Below are 16,966 nucleotides of genomic sequence, written 5' to 3'. Positions count from 1 at the left end.
TTAAATGTTATATTTATTTCAGATTTCTTTTCTTCGATTTCGTCATATTGGGACTAGTTACTGTTGAAAGTCTCGATGAATATGTGCGGCGTTTTACATGGTGAAGAGTGTGACGCACATTTTGAATGATGAAAAACAATACAGTATATATAAGAACTTCATTTGAATATTTTGAGTTCACAATAATATTACAATTTATAAGTCCAATTAAATAAAGCGAACCTACACAAATACAGTACTTTTTGCATACATTGTGCTGTTTTTCTGTCGCTGACCTGACAGTCTGCCTGGTGGCACATCGCGTGCTTACAAACGTCTCTGAAGAATGCAAATACTGTAGCTGATCAGCGACATTGCACAGTCGTTGTCTTGGGAGTCAAAATAACAAGGCCAGAGAGTAACTAAACATATTTCATTAACAGGCAATTAACAGCACAACACGAGTTCGCACAACTCACTTTGACCGCCATGACAGATCTCATCTCCTTTTTCTTCATCTCAACAGTTTATATAGCCACACTGCCCTCTAGTGTATAGTTAAAGAATATATCAGAAGTGATCACGTTTTCAGACAAATAACATTCACTTCCACCAGACACAAATTAAATTAAAAAAACAACATCGTTCTTGAAAATTGTCTGAAGGTGGATTGTTGTAATCTATATCCAGTTGTGATCCAAAATTTACGTGCGAATAATTAACGACAAGCCTGTTTGTGATATATGCCTGTAATTTTGTATTATTGTATTGTTAGTTCTGTTTTATATTTTCACAAAATTAAAATTGTTCCATCTGGACCATAGAACACGCCAATAAAGATTATACATCTTGTTATCCCCTCTAAAGAAAGTTGTATTTTTAATTAACTCAGTGTAACACGTAACTGAATGGAAAAAGGGCAGGAAATATTTTTGTTTGCGTATTAATTGGAAAATGTCATCAAGACGGAAATTCCGGACAGCCTCTTGCGATCATAACCCGCGTTCGTTCCGGTGGGGGCGCGGCTGACTTGACGAATCACCCTCAGCCAATCGGTCTCCTCGCGACATTTTGTTTACACCTATGATCTTGAACCGGTTGCGGAGGTAGGGAGAAAAGCCAAGCCGTCAAGAATCTGACAAGGGGCCACTTGTTGGCGAGCAGCGACCGTCGGTCTTCGCTTTCATTCGTCACGTCTCCGCTGCCTCAAGGTGAGACGTTCATGGTTTATCTATGTCGTCGTTAATATTAGCGTCGGAAGTTCCGACACATCGGACGACATAAACAAGCGGAGGATGATACATATGTATATTTATTATCCATATTTGTGATGTTTACATGTGTTGGTTATATCATGTCACGACAAAACTAGTTGTAAAAAATGTAGGGATGATTTATGAGTGCTTGACAAAGAAGGTTCCTTAACCAGTAGTGGACAACCTATAGTCGTGGTAAAACAAATTACTAACTGCAAATGATTGTATGTTTTTCTATATTTTCCACCGAATCAATGAATTTCTTTGTTTCGGTACAAGTTGTGATACCAAACAAGCTGGCCTGATGAACATGTTGCACACCCACGCATCACATGGTCACGTGACACATAGCAGCCCCGGGTGTGAGATGACTTGACCTCACACAGCTGTCCTATTTGTTGACATAACACACACACACACACACAAATATAATATATTTACACTACACACAAACATGTAGAGCAGTGGTGTCAAACATTTTTTTTTGTCGCAGGCAACATTGTTGTGATGGTTTCCCGTCATACGGCCATTAAGACTGAATTTTGTAAAATCATATACGTACAGTACTGTTTTAATCAATTCCACACATTACATAAACTGGGAACAACAAATTCCTGGATGTTTTGTTTTGAAATCAGAAGTCAAGAATAATTGCTTTTTAAATATTGTTAAGTCTTAGAAATGATTATAGTTTGAAATGTTGGTTCAGACTTGATGTGCTTGATTTGCTTTTGCGAGCCACATAAAATGATGTGGCGGGACAGCTCATTAGCTTTGACTTTGCACCTGTGATGTAGCGTATACACAGTACAGCCGTAAATTTCAGTACACACATGGAATAAATATTGCATCTGGAAAATCCATTGATTTAATCAATTAACAATACTCTACAGGACGTTGAATGTCTACATCAGCGCCGTCTCCATGGCCATGTCGATGTATCATCATCATCATCCTCTTGACCTACTTACCACACCTCTTTGCAGGTAACCACACTCTTAACCCAATTGTGGGCCATGCAGCTGGCATTTCAGTCTTCAATGGGGACTTTTCAGACTGAATTTAGTTCTTTTGCAAATACAGAAACTATCAGAACAGTACTCTACAAAAACCCAAATCGTCATCTTCTGGAGCAGTTCAGAAACGGGGGGAGGAAACCAGAAATGTTAGTTATTTGCTGTATCATTTTTGGCGAGCTATTTTTAGAACAAGGGCCTGGGTTACTCATATAGTCCTAACTAGAGACTAACTAGGAAAAGCTCACACTTTTTTTTTAATAGTTCAAACTGTGCTTTGTCACCATCTTTATTCATAAGTGCTATTTTTGGGATATTGTTTTATAAAGTGCATGGACTTTATACACTATACACCCACGAAGGGCATTTAGTCTTTTTTTCACGTCCATCCTTTCTACTTGAACGTCTGCACGCTGTCCCCCGTTATGTCGGCCTTTTTCTCTTTATGAGCAGTTCCCTTGACTGATGAGTCAGGCAAGCAAACTGCTCATCAAAGTTACATAACAGCATTCAGATATTTTGGAACTCAGTGCATACAAAAGGCATAACTCTGATACTTACATGACCAACTGTTTTATCTGTACTTCTTCTTTTCCTTTCGGCTTTTCCCTTGATGGGCTCGCCACAGCAAATCAGTGTCCTCCATCTTTAGAGGTTTGATCCGCATGTTTGTTTTGGCCAAGCTTTTACGTCGGATGCCCTTTCTGACATAACCCTCTGTATTTATCCGGGCTTGGGACTGGCACAAGAAGACATATGTCCCTTTGTTGCTACATAACAAGCAACTCGCTCAGTAAAAGGCTCCCAATGGTCTGTTTTATCTATACACAATGACTTAATGACTTGTTTTGATGGCAGTGACCTGTTGATTCGGTGACACAAATATTTACTTTTGAAAGATAAGTTCAGGATCGAAAGAAATGGCTTATATTCGGGAATTGGAAATATAACGTGGAGCACCATTCCCAAATTTGTTCGGGTTTTGGTTTTTCTTGTGGGGAGTGCCGATAAGGCGCTTATCAGACCTCGGGCAATGTTTTTCCTTCCCACGAGGGGGCAGCATTTGACTTTTGTACAGCCGCCGCCACTTGTACCTCAGATAACTCCAGGCCGCTATGATTTAGGAATTAACTCTTTTTTTTCCGATGAAAGTAGAGAGTCTTAGGTTTCTTACGCTGCATTTACTCTTTATGTAGTCCTAAAACTCAATATTCTGTGGCTTCTGGAATTTCAATGACAAAGACAAAAACCCCGCTGGAGTGGACACGTTTGCACATGTCTGGTAATTGGTGTTTAAAAAAATATTTTCGCCAGTCGCCACTTGTAATTATTTGTTCCATCTTTGTTTCTTTTTTTTCCCAAATGACAAGAAAAGGTGTTATAGTACTGTATTCTCAAAACCACGTTGCATTGAATGTTTCTGTAGTCCTAAAAGTCAATATTGTGGGTCCTGGAATTTGAGTGAAAATGACAAAAACCCTGGCACTGCAGTGGACACATTTTATGCACGTCAGGTAGTGAATGAGTTAAAAGAGATGTATTTTGCTGTGCGATTGTGGCTGTAATTTGTGTCCTCCGATTAAGCAATAAGAGGACAGAAAAAAATAACGCATTAGAAATTTGATTGGTAAATGAAACATTCTATTTATAATTTTGAAGTTAAAGGGTACAGTACTAGTACATTTAGTTTGAAATTTGGACCAAAAAAAAAACATTCACATTCTGGAATCACTGCAGCTAAGAGAAATGTTATCAAATTAAGAGAATAGACTGAGGAAAACATGAACACATTTTGTGATTAGAGATGTCAGCGCCCTCTTTACAAAAGCCCCTACACCCCTTACAGGCCGTCTAAGCAACTGCACTCACCCCCTGGTCCCAGAGCACGGGGGCTTCCGTTGTGAACCATCCCCCTGTCGAGGTTTCCCCCACAAGAGCTCCGTGCACCTGTTCTGTGAGGTCGGCTATCGTACAGCCAAGTCTCCCATTTCCTGGTGCAATCACGGCGCGTGGAAGCCGCCCATTCCCGCCTGCGTTCGGGTCAGAGGTGAGAATTCACGGAAGATAAACTTGCCATTGAGATTTGGTAGGAATACTTTAGGAAAATACAACCCATGAAACCAGTTTGATAAGAAAAAAATAATATAAAAATATGAAAATAAAAAATTACCCTTCGATTTTCAAATCTGCATGTCCCCTTGAGGGTCGGGGACAAACTGGAGCCTATCCAAGTTGCGTTCACGCTCTCAAATTTTGAGGTTCCATAGAACAAGATTCCAGTTTATGAATGCTTTGACATGTCAATCCTTGAAGATGGTTTGATTGAGCGACATGTAATTTGGTAGTCATGTGTAGAGCCCTCCAAACCACCTTCAAGTCCCATCTCAAAACCCACCTATTTAAAATTCCATTTTCTGTGTAGCTCTCTCTCTTGTTTCTATTTATAATTGTATTTTATTTATTTTAGTACCGAGGCTTGTCTGTGACTGTAAAATGTCCTTGAGAGCTTTGAAAGCCGCTTAAAGAACAACCGACGTCCGGACAAGTTGTGTCCATAATTTGTAAAATGACTTCTACTGAGCGTATTTTACCAAGATTCCACCGCATATCGCTATATTTTACTTTTAGACTTGCGCTGAATATTCCGGAAGTCTTGTTTTTGAGTTGGTGACGAGTCCGTACGTGACGTAACTAAAGGAACGCCCCTGAACGAAAAAAAAGACACATTGTAGCAGTCCTTCCATCACGTCAATACATTTTGCTGTGCTTGTTTGGTCTGAAAACGTCATGTTGCACCAAAAAGAGCCAGAAGAGGGCGACCAAGCTCCATATAAGGAATTTATCAGCCTGTGGAAACTGGCTGATTAATTCCTCACAGGGAGCTTGCTGGCCATTTTCTGCCTCTTCTTTGGTGATCTATTTCCCCCCAATGTTGCCTCAAAATGGCACGGAATAAATTCTTTAATCGATTAAAAACATGTATGCTTTCCTCTTCAGAACTATTTGAATCATATTCATAACTGGATGTGTAATAAGAAAGCATATTCTCCGAATCTGAAGCCATCAGAATCAGAATCAGAATCATCTTTATTGCCAAGTATGTAGAACACACAAGGAATTTGTTTCCGGTAGAACACGCTGCACTAGTATTGTCGTAAAAAAAAACTGCTAAGTGGCACTATACAGTTTGGATTCTCCAGCAAGCAAGACGTCTTGGCGTGATTTCTGAAAATGCCCAATTCGCAGCTCAATTTTTTTTGCAGATTTTGGACACTTTAAGTCATTTTGTTTTGCATTTGAATAAAAATATCATACTGTGTGTTTTGGGTATTTTAGCTGCTATACAACATTTTTCTGATGTCAGTTAGGAAACAAAAAAGTGACGTCGGTTGTCTTTTAAAATGTAATGTATGATTATTATTTAAAACAATTCATACAAATAAGGTATGTTGAATAATACACATGCCATTTTGTCTAAATGCTGCTAGATTGAGGACCCCATACAAATTGTGACAACTTTGCGTTTGCAGCACAGCTTGGTTGCAAAATGTGATGATTAGCCATAAATGCAGTTAGGATTTGATGAGACCACATTTGAAGTGTTTCATTTCATGGATCTCAACGTGCTGACCTAGTTTCTCTTAAAAGTTCTTCCTTCTTGTTTTGGTCCTTCCGCAAGGGTAAAATGCTGGTTCAGTTTCACACTCGTTGGGTTACGTGACTTTGAAAACATTTTGTGAATTTAGTTGGTCTATCATAAACAAATACAAAAAACAGGTAAAACTTCATTCTAAACTTGAACTCAGATTTCAAAGCCTAAATTAAAAGCTTCTTTGTTTTACACTTGACCAACGTCCTGTAAAATGTAATCTGAAATTATATTTTAAGGTCTAACATTGACTTGAAACCAGAAACTGTTTGATAGCCCAATTAGAAACCCTAACCTTGTTTTGAAACTCCCTTTTGAAAATCAAAAACTAATTTTTTAAACTCTAATCCAGGCGTGGAGTCCCTAAATTTGAACCCAAATCCAACTTTGAAACCTTCATTTAAAACCATAACTTGAACCCAAAAACGGAACTCTTAACCGAGCCTTCAACTTGCAATTTGATACCATAACACTGAGGGCCTGCATATTAATAAACACAGCTGCTTAAAACCCTAACCAAAATAAAGTACAGTGATACCTCAGTTTTCGACCATAATCCGTTTCAGAAACCTGTTCGAAAACAGATTTGTTCAAAAACCGAAACAGCACTTTCCATTAAAATTAATGTAAAAAATCTTAATCCGTTCAAAGTCTAGAAAAAACTTTTTAACTATTTCATCGCATAAACCCGATAACAAAACTTAATAGAGCAGATCATGTGTAAAATTCTATAAAAACGAACGTTTATTTTGACATAAATATTAACATATGTACATAAAAATCTCTCTCTGCCACGTGGCGTGTTGGCACCTATCCCAGCTGTCTTTGGGCAAACTAACTTTTCAAACCATCCCCTGCTTGCTTTAAAGTCATACTATTCAGGAGATCTTAACCAAATATGTCAGCATTTTCGCAAAAATAAAACAACAACAATATTAATGCGTCGGTCACAATAAGACAATGAGGAAGACGTGACATGGGAGGTCAGGAACCACAGGTTCCAGCTTATAAGGAAGTGACGTATAAGGAAGCACAGGGTAGTCGAGTGATGCATTCAAATGCACTCAAATGACTGTAATTCAAAACTCCAATTGCATGACTGTCCATGTTTTATGTGATGTTATATTATTTTGTTATTTTATATTCACTGTTTATATTAAGACACCCACCTTTGGGACGAAGGCTGAAAACTAGCATGTATGCTAAATTCGGCACATTTACACAGCTATGTTTATTAATATGCAGGGCCTCATTGAAATAAATAATTAAATAAATACATAAATAGATAAATGCATGGAATCTAAATAAATGAATAAATAACAAAATAATTAATACTTTGAAACCCTCACACAAAACCACAAACCACGATTGAGACTCAAAATTGAAACGCTAATTTGAGACCTCTCTGCTTTGAAACCTTAACCCGGTCTTAAAATCCTACTAATCACCCGAAAAGGTGCATGAAGTGTTCACTTTGTTTTATTTATCATCCTGTTTGTGGTTTTGGTGCCATGGCTTCTTCTTCTCTGAGTGGTTCTGCAAACAGGAAGTGAGAGATCAGAAGAGGAAGTGAAAGAAGCCACCAGAATAAACATGAAGCGGATAGACAGGAAGCACCAAACAGACCGCATAGACATTAAATACCTGTCCGCTCTTTTACCCACGATGCCCTGCAAAGCTGTGATAGAAAAGAAAAGAAATCCATCAACCGTATAAAACCTTAATTTGACAGAAAAACCATGTCTTGAAATCCTCATCTAAAACTAATCAAACACCCTTATCCTGATTTAGACCACCTCCCCTTTTTTAAAACCATGATGCCCTTGGTTCAAATATGACAAGTTTAGATTTGTCCACAGCCAAGGACATGTGTAAATCTGAATATCATATATAAATGGCATTCAATTATATTCTCTACTATAAGAGACATTGAGAGAAAAAAATGATTCCCTCAATGCATGTACTTTTTACAGCAATAGGAAAAGTTACAGTACAATACTTTTTATTCAACACATTTTGGGCTTGAAATGTTGTTGGCACATTTTCTGCCAGACTCTTAAAAACACATGAAATTGTTGTTTAGATTATTTTATCTCATTCACCGCCATTCACAAATGTATTCGGGAATTGAAAATATGACAAAGCGCCATTCCCAAATTTGTTCGGGTTTTGTTTTTTTTTTCCCCTTTGGGTGCCGATAAAGTGCTGGCCATGGCCTCTGGCAATGTTTTCCCTTCCACAAGGGGGCAGCATTACCCTTTTTCCATGTTAGCTCTTTGTTCCAGCTTTAACTGTTGCTCTGACGCTATATAAACCAATATGTATGTATTGCATTTTGGATAGCCGCCCTCATTTCTAGCTCATATAACTCCAGACCCATATCATTTAGGAATTGACTCATTTTTTTCCTGATGAAAGAAGAGAGTCTCAGGTTTCTTATGCTGCATTGATTATTTATGTATGTAGACCCAAAACTCAATATTCTGTGGGTTCTGAAATTCAAGTGACAATGACAAAAACCCTGGCACTGTAGTGGACACATTTTGGCAGTGAATGAGTTAATTGTATTCCAGCCCAGTAAGTCAGAACAGTAACTGTTTAAAAAAATATCCTCCCTAGTCGCCACTTGTAATTATTTATTCCCTTTTTGTTTCCCAAATGACAAGAAAAGGTCCTATAGTAGTCTTACAACCAGAAAAAAATGGACTGCGGTTTGTTCAAAGAAACCCAAACAGTGAGTTATCTGACGAAGAAGCTAAAGATGCATTGCTGAAGGCAGAAACAGTTCTGAAGAGGTAATGGAGGCACAGCTAGCAAATGCTGAGGACAAAAATCAAGCAGTCTTCATTGAAGATCAAAGAATGCAAAGAACACCTAGAATTTAAAGTAAATAAATATTTTCCGGGCTTCCACTTACTTTGCAAACATTGGAGAATTTCAAAATAAAAGTGATTGCACCCCAACTATCATTTTAGACCTCAGCCTGGTCTTAAAAAAAAATGTCATTTCTACAGGTGCCCATCGCATTAACTCCAACAGCGGGGCAGATTTTGGCGTGCCCAACGTGGCCACGACGGCTGTGGGCGTGTCCATATTCCTGTTCACCGCCACCGCCTGCCTGGTGGTCAAGTCCCGCCTCTGCCCTTGCCAATCACAAAGGTAAGGTTCGTGCTATCGCATGTCAAACGACATCTGTCACGTGATCGCCGATGTTTTGCATGAATTGCATCATGTCAAATGTGCCACATGATGCCTGTCACATGACATATTTCCCAGTAGGCGTCGGTCCTCGGAGCAACTGGACCTGATGGCTGAGGTACTTCCTGTGCCGCTACCGTCCTATGAGGAGGCAATTTACAGCAGCTGGGGACAACCCCTCTCTCCCTGTCGCTCGCCCCCACCGGGACCCACCCAGCTCCTGTTGGCCTGGGAATCAGCCGGCGAACAATCCATCCCTAACAATCCCCCACCTTCTTACGAAGAAGTCCCATCCCGAACGAGTGAGAGCCGACGGCTACGCATTTCTCATTCGGATGACAAGGACGTTTGAAGGACAAAACTGCAAGGCAGTTTCGATTGAGACAACTTGGCACTTTTTTTCCTTTATTTGAGTTGGACGCAGCGGACTGGTGTCCAGACCAAAGCTGATTGGCCAGTGTGCAGTCATCTGACAATGGAAGCTCTCAGGTGCAACATTAAATCCTGTTTTGAAACCCAAACACAGATTTGAAAGCCTAATCTTGAGCCCTTTTCTTCAAAGCAGGGTTGGAAACTCCAACCAAGCCTTCAATTCATTGAAACCCCAACTGTAAAACCCTACTTTGAAAACTCAACCCTAACTTGAATCTTTCATATAAAATTCAAACTTGACACCTTTGAAACACGCTCACCCCAACTCCAGTTTTCAACCAAATATGAAACCCTAATCAGGCTTGAAACCCCTAATTGGAAATGGTAATGCAGGCTTGCAACCATTGCAATTTGAGAGGTTCCACTGTAACTATGACGGATTATCACGAATGTATGAGATTATATTTATATGAAGTTGATCAAATGCAGACTGAATGTATTTTCCCCTTATTAATGCTATACTGTAAATAATGACTTCATTGATAAATATATTTTTAAGTTTCTTTGCTGCGTCATGTTTCAAGTTTTCCTTCTGACGTTTGAGTTTCATTTCATGGAATTTACCACTAAAACAGGAACAGAACACACACACACACACACACACACACACACACACACACACACACACACACACACACACACACACTAAGATGTCTCATTGATTTATTTAGAGTGTAATTCTGATGCGCCAGAGGCTCCCTCAAACACACAAATACTGTACATTAATTAATATTATCAACTTATCGTAAGTGTAAATGTTTATTTCTTTACAATACAAAAAAAGTAAAAAGAATCGGTATTGGCCAGATTGCAATAAATGCCGACGTTGTTTTGTTAACATGGGATGTATTGGACAGTATACAGGTACTACCGCTTCCTTTCCTCCTTTAGACTATGTACACACGCACACAGCAATACAACGGCATGTACCACATGACTATGATTCCTGCCAGTTATTTAATTTATCTGAATGTCCCAAATGAGAATATTACCATGACAACTTCAAATGAGAGGATTGGTGCAAAGAAAAACGAGCCAGTCGGTGAGGCTTCCATCAGGATTTTGGGGCTGTGGCAAAAAGGAGAACAAAAGACAGAAAAAAAATAACTACATATTTTTTCTCATACTATTGATTAACTCATTCACCGCCATTCATGAATTTATTTGGAAATTGAAAATATGACGTAGAGCGCCATTCCCAAATTTGTTCAAAGTTTTGTTTTTTTCTTGTTTGGGTGCTGATAAAGGGCTGGCCATGGCCTCTGGCAATGTTTTTCCTTCCACAAGGGGCAACATTCCCCCTTTTTTCCATGTTAGCGCTTTGTTCAGCTTCAGCTGTTGTTAAAGCGCTATATAAACTAATACGTATGTATTGCATTGTATTTTGGACAGCCGCCATCATTTCAAGCTCATATAACTCCAGACCCATATAACTTAGGAATTAACTTTTTTCTGATGAAAGAAGAGAGTCTAAGTTTTCTTACGCTGCATTGAATGTTTATGTGGTCCTAAAGCTCAATACAGTATTGTGTGGGTCCTGGAATTCGAACGACAATGACAATGACAAAAACCCTGGCACTGGAGTGGACACATTTTGCACGTCTGGCAGTGAATGAGCTAAACATTTCTATGTATGATTGAGAAACACGATTGATGTTAATAATTTGTGTTAATGAGCTCGACAAATCTGCTTTAATTGATTGAGTAACAATACCAGATATTGCTATGGGGTGTATACCAGCTGTAATTTGATGTAGGGCATTTGATAAGTCAGCAATGGTTAAGGTGTCGGCGCCCTCTTGTGGCCATTTTAGCACGAGGAAGTAAATAGCATGCATGTCTGACAATTTTGCATGAAGCACGTTTGTCCACCTCCATTTCATTATAAATACTATGTCCTAAAATCATAGTGTTGTTTCTGTTTAAATACAAATGATGGTTGATCATCACACCTGCAGTATGTTGGTGTTCAGTGGTTGTCCGTCTCTCTGTACATCTCGCAGCCGTACGGCTCCGCCATTGGGGTAACCCTCCTGCACTTCCAGATGGCACAAGATGGACGCTGACTTGAGGTATACCAACACACGTTGAGCAGGACACCAATCGATGGCAAAGCTGAAAAAGGAAGGGGGAGCGCGCGTGTCAGGTCACGGTGGACGGCGAGGGGTCACGTGCGGGTCCCACCTGGATCGCAAACTCTGGATCTCAGCCAGTAGGTCAGCCTGACCCATATAGTTCTCCATCACCTCCACCAGAGCGGCACTGAGTTCAGCGGCGCGGCCCGACACGTCTTCCTGAAGGTGCTTTGCCGAGCTCGCCTGATCACATGACAGCAAGTCAAGTTCACACATCAATTATTATTCCTATAGATACCATCAGGTGGCAGAAAAGTAACGTATTTTCCCGTGGACAGACGCTCCCCAATTTACAAACAGATACTCCTGGCGGTTGTTCGTAAGGTGAATTTGTTCGTAAGTCGCTTCAGTGTTATATTTTGTCTGGAATGTATATGTATAAGCATGTTTAAGGTTTATATAAGTATGTTTAATGCTTGTATAAGTAATATGTATTGAAAAATAAACATATATATATATATATATATATATATATATATATATATATATATATATATATATATATATATATATATATATATATATATATATATATTCTATAAAGATATGTACATGTACAACTGGAGAGAATACTATACAGTGAGACCTCAACTTACGAACTTAATTGGTTCCCAGACAGAGTGTGTAAGGCGAAAAGTGTGTATCTCCAAAACAAATTTCCTATAGGAAACCATTAAAATGGGAATAATCAGTTCCTGGGTTTCCATAAAATATACTTTTCAACTAAATAAGCCTTAAAACTACACACAACATACATTATTCTATGTATAATAAATGTGCTATTGTATTGTAATGAAAGAAATACACTGCATTGTATCATAAAGTCACTTTATTTACATTTGTGATGGTCATTTATGGCTTGATGGAATGGCGTTGGAGGTCAAAGATCAAAGGGAATTGCTGTTTGGAAAGAGAGGCGCAGTACATGAGGACTGTAATTAAAGAAATAAACTGTGCTGTAAAATAAAGTTTTATGTACCTTTTTGATGGTCGTTGATGGCTTATGGAAGGAGAGTCACCATCCATAAGGACTGTTGGTAACTTAACCTCTGGTGCTGTTCGGTCGTGCGCTTCTGCCGAAGATCACTCTGCCAGCCATGGTGGTGTGTATTATGAAAATAGTGCTTATTATAAGGTTTAATTTTCATAAATTTGATGTTTGTAAGACGAAACGTTTTTAAGTTAAGGTGTTTGTAAGTTGAGGTCTCACTGTATATGTTAATAAAAATGTTTGCATCTACCGTTGTTCGTAACTCGAATGTTCATAAGTAGGGGAGCGTCTGTATAAGGCGCACCCAAAAGCCTTGATTTTCTTCAAAAGATGACCCTGCGCCTTATATGCAGGTACTCCTTACATGTGAAGTAATATTGAGCCACAACAGGTCTCGCAATTATTGTCGGCAACCACCGACTCCATTTCCTCCCCGTAGAAGTAGTGTGTAACAGCCTCTATTGTAGCACCTTATAATGTGGTGTGCCTTATACAGTATTTGGAAAACGTTTATCTATTTATATATTATACATGTATTTGGAAACCTTTTTTTTCATTCATTGAAGGTGCGCCTTATTTATGGGGGAAAAAAAATAAAATACACCATTCATCGGGGCTGCGCCTTATACTTCGGTGCGCCTCATACACCGGAAAATACGGTACTACTTTTGTCTGAATGAAACCCCAAAACTCACTTCTACATAGCTCCCTAACAGCAAAATGACGCCAAATGAAATTAAAGAGTTTTATCATACCGGATCAATCCGAAGTGTGAAATGATCATCTTGGTTCCAGATGATGGACATCTTTAACGGCTCCAGCTCATCGAATGCCAGATTTGTGTTGGCGGGAGCGTAAGGCCTCAGCTCCAGAGACACCTGCGATTGGTTGAAGGACAGCACATTGACGTGCGCCACCGCCTGCACGTACAACTGCAAGCTGCAAACGATCCCATGTTAGAATGTCAAGTAGCCTGTCACCGATCATGTGACTCAATGACACTTACACCTCTCTGAAATGCTGCCAGACATCCACTTGCCCGAGCTCCGCTTCAAGCTCCGCCTTCAGTCGAGTCAGCTGACCATCATGCGTCTGCAACGCTTTCCGTGCCTCTTTCACACTCGTATGTAAGTCTTCTTGCTGCTGTTTCTAAAAAAGCATATCCATGTATGTGTGTGTGAGTACTGTATTTTCCAGTGTATAAGATACACCGAAGTATAAGGCTCACCCCCAATGAATGGTGTATTTTCAATTTTTTCCCATATATAAGGCCCACCGGACTATAAGGCGCACCTTCAATGAATGAAAAAAAAAAGGTTTCTAAATACAGTAAAGTCTCGTTATATCGATATTCTTGGGAGTCGGAAAAAATATCGATATAACCGGACTATCGATATATCCGATCCTGCGGCATGTAAATTTTCTCCTTGCGTTCATCGAAATAGTATCGTAATAAGCAGTACTATCGATATAACGAGACTTTACTGTATAATATATAAATAGATCAAAAATGTCCAAATATAAGGCACACCACATTATAAGGTGCTGCAATAGAGGCTTGTTACGCAGTACTTCTTCTACAGGGGGAAATGGAGTCTTGGCTGCTGACAGTAGTTGCCAGACCTTATACACCGGAAAATACGTTACTTTTCTGCTACCTTGTGGAAAACATTGTATAAGGGCTAGGTGATATTTTTGGGTCACAAACCGCTTCCAATTTGAATAGACTATTTTTTTTTAATAGTCGGGCCACACCAAACCGTTATTTTAATGAGTGATTGTTCTGTCAATTAGTCATTGAGTTGGGGTGTTAAAGTTTGAATTTTCATCCATTTATTTCAAAAACAGGACAATTATTTCATATTGGCAGTGCAGAAAATACACAAATGTGAATTATAGGATTCAGTGACTTGATTGACCACATAAAAGACCAACCTGACAAATAACTGAATAAACTCAAGTTAATAAAATCAAGGCATTGTCCACAACTACTGTCTCTGTGTGTTACTGTGTGTGTACCTTGGCCTGCAGCTGTTGCAGTACTTGTTTGACTTTATGTCGTTTGTCACTTATGTCTTTTTGCAGCGTGTCCACCAGCTGCTCCGTACGCTCTGCTGTCGTCCTGCTCTCCGCCTTCAAGGCCTTCCAGTGACTTCGAGCTTCGCCTCCTGCGGTGAGGAAACGTGTCCTCGAGAGTTTTGAAAGGCACTTATAAGTAAAATGTATGATTAGTATTATTATTATTATTATTAACCGTGCAAAATGTTTCTCCTTTTTTGTCAATGAAGATTTAACTTGGATTGATGATTTGGCTGACGCAATATTTTGTTTTTTTGCTCCCATTTTCCATGAGCTGGAATCATGGAAACAAAAGGTAATTTCCCCCCAAATATTGTTCATCAATCTGTCTCAATCTGTGATGAAAAGCATATTTGTTGTCAAAATAATTCATTTCACATCACAGGATTGGCAGACCAAAGTGCAGATTAGATGGTTTGATTGATTGATGATGATTATTGCATGAGGTGTGACTGAGGTGTGTTAAAAGGTCACCCTGAAATGTGATTCCCAACCGGTGTGCCGTAATAGGTGATCAAATAGATCACGAGAAATCATCAATTATCAATGTTGTGGATGGAAAATCAATTATTTCCCTTGATATTTTTTTTAAATTAAACTATGCCAAGCACATACAGTATCTGGCAGAACTTGTTCTTGTAATAGATAACATAAGGTACATGTTAATGCTTTATCCTTTTTTTCTCAATTGTTTTGCTAAATAGTGTGTCGGAAATTTTTATCCAACATGAAATATATGCCATGGCTAAATAAAGGTTGGGAACAGTGACTCAACTAACTGTAGATGGGGCTACCTGAATGTGTGGGACAGGGCTGTGTCAGCAGTTGCTGGGTAGATTGAACCCGCTCCAGCTCACACATCATGGAGTCCAAAACAAACAGTTGACGCCAACCAACTTTCTGCACACGTCGCTTATCCTACACCCACAAAAACAAAATAAATTAGGATGTTTCTGTGATCAAAATCTTCAGGAAAAGAAGATGGAAACCTGGAGAAAAAGTTGTTTCTCTCCTGTAGGGTCCAGCTGTTCCCCATCATCACACAGTCCCAGGAGCATTGGGTCACATTGCTGCAACACACTGACAAACATGCACACGTTCATGATTAAATACACACAAGCCAATACAAATACATAATGTGAAATCAAGAGATATCCATGCACAAGCAATGGCGTTTGTCCTACTCGTTAAGGGTGCACATGGGCAGGAGAATCACCTGGGTTTGGGTGAGAAACTGGATGGGCGCATTTAGACAATCAATGGTTTGGTCTGGTGTTGCAATTAGTGTAGTGGTATACATACATGTCTGACATGTGGGCAGGTGGTTTGGGATCTGTTCCCACTAAGTGATGGAGTGGACGTGGGTGTGAATCACAGGTGTCAACGTCAAGGCAGGCCAAATCCGGCCTGCCATAATCATTTTTTTCAGCACGCTAAAGCTAATCAAACTCGTGAAATTCCATGATGCTTGCTAAAATCCTAACGAAATTTTCACATTTTTTGGATGTAAAACACAATAACAGTCGTTATTCTTGACTTCAGATTTTTGAACTTATTTATTCATTTGTTGCGCGCTCTATATGTAATATGTGGAGGTGATTAAACATTCTAATGGCTTCCCCAAATTTATAACGGCCCTCGAGAGGAAACATTTCCTACAATGTGGCCCGCGGCAAAAAATGACTTTGACACTCCTGGTGTGAATTGATGTTTTTACATGCGACCTTCAATTGACTGTGGAGCAGTTCATGGGGCATTCTGTGTTCTGTCGAAAGTCAGCTGGGATAGGATCCAGCAACACCCCACGACCTTGTTTAGGTTAAGCGGTGTTGAAAATGGGTGGATGGCCTAATCTCCAGTCAGTGACAAGGTGGATGTTAAACTACGATCTGTAGCCACAAATATTATGTCGGCCAAATCAAAATAATAAAAGGTTGCCAACGTAGCTGTGACGCAATATAGTTAGCATCTGGCTATGACACTCTGAGTTTCTTCTTTCGTTTTTATTACTTAACGATTCCGTAAACGTTTTTTTTTTCAGAGAACATCTACGTTCATTTAATTCATGGAAAAGACATAAAAAAGACTACTCAGTTAATGGAATAGCGTAGCCAGAGACATTTACACCGCAAACTTACTTTTGAACGGCTAGCGGTATTGGAGTCTTGTGCATCATTTTTATTTTCAAACTGCCCGCGCGATTAACGTGTCGCTTATTGATGACATCACAC

The 16,966-nt window shown here is 39.3% G+C and overlaps 2 protein-coding genes across 4 annotated transcripts; one reads left to right on the top strand and one right to left on the bottom strand.

Moving 5' to 3' along the window:
- Positions 1–1,034: 1,034 nt before the first annotated feature.
- On the top strand, positions 1,035–10,033 carry LOC148888390 (sushi domain-containing protein 6). 2 transcript variants are annotated; one of them, XM_089012948.1, is made up of 5 exons: positions 1,035–1,190; positions 2,129–2,221; positions 4,098–4,298; positions 8,915–9,059; positions 9,177–10,033. In XM_089012948.1, exons 2-5 carry the CDS (start codon positions 2,137–2,139, stop codon positions 9,448–9,450), a joined length of 705 nt encoding a protein of 234 aa, XP_088869074.1. In that variant the 5' UTR covers positions 1,035–1,190; positions 2,129–2,136; the 3' UTR covers positions 9,451–10,033. The 2 variants fall into 2 exon arrangements, with proteins under 2 accessions (XP_088869074.1, XP_088869075.1); XM_089012949.1 differs by having other exon boundaries at positions 1,036–1,190; positions 9,180–10,033.
- Positions 4,307–16,936, bottom strand: LOC148888389 (uncharacterized). 2 transcript variants are annotated; one of them, XM_089012947.1, is made up of 11 exons: positions 16,874–16,936; positions 15,725–15,815; positions 15,530–15,653; positions 14,676–14,824; positions 13,663–13,805; positions 13,412–13,595; positions 11,715–11,848; positions 11,483–11,645; positions 10,523–10,598; positions 7,545–7,578; positions 4,307–7,436 (listed from the first exon to the last, which is right to left on the bottom strand). In XM_089012947.1, exons 1-9 carry the CDS (start codon positions 16,909–16,911, stop codon positions 10,533–10,535), a joined length of 1,092 nt encoding a protein of 363 aa, XP_088869073.1. In that variant the 5' UTR covers positions 16,912–16,936; the 3' UTR covers positions 4,307–7,436; positions 7,545–7,578; positions 10,523–10,532. The 2 variants fall into 2 exon arrangements, with proteins under 2 accessions (XP_088869073.1, XP_088869072.1); XM_089012946.1 differs by lacking the exons at positions 4,307–7,436; positions 7,545–7,578 and having other exon boundaries at positions 10,154–10,598.
- Between the last annotated feature and the right edge of the window lie 30 nt (positions 16,937–16,966).

This window comes from Hippocampus bargibanti, linkage group LG14 (assembly GCF_051943395.1).
Source record: "Hippocampus bargibanti isolate YZ-2025 linkage group LG14, ASM5194339v1, whole genome shotgun sequence".
NCBI lineage: Eukaryota > Metazoa > Chordata > Actinopteri > Syngnathiformes > Syngnathidae > Hippocampus > Hippocampus bargibanti.
The sequence above is the reverse complement of the archived record's forward strand: the minus strand, read 5'-3'. Positions and strand labels throughout refer to the sequence as shown.

Bases quoted from the DNA above. Each gene is read 5' to 3' on its own strand.
- LOC148888390 (XM_089012948.1), top strand. From the start codon at position 2,137: ATGTCTACATCAGCGCCGTCTCCATGGCCATGTCGATGTATCATCATC. The intron at 4,299-8,914 runs GTGAGAATTCAC...TCATTTCTACAG, and splicing joins CGCCTGCGTTCGGGTCAGAG to GTGCCCATCGCATTAACTCC. The intron at 9,060-9,176 runs GTAAGGTTCGTG...CATATTTCCCAG, and splicing joins TGCCCTTGCCAATCACAAAG to TAGGCGTCGGTCCTCGGAGC.
- LOC148888389 (XM_089012947.1), bottom strand. From the start codon at position 16,911: ATGATGCACAAGACTCCAATACCGCTAGCCGTTCAAAA. The intron at 13,806-14,675 runs GTACACACACAG...ATGCTTTTTTAG, and splicing joins TGCAACAGCTGCAGGCCAAG to AAACAGCAGCAAGAAGACTT. The intron at 10,599-11,482 runs GTGTGATGATCA...TTTTTGCCACAG, and splicing joins TGAACACCAACATACTGCAG to CCCCAAAATCCTGATGGAAG.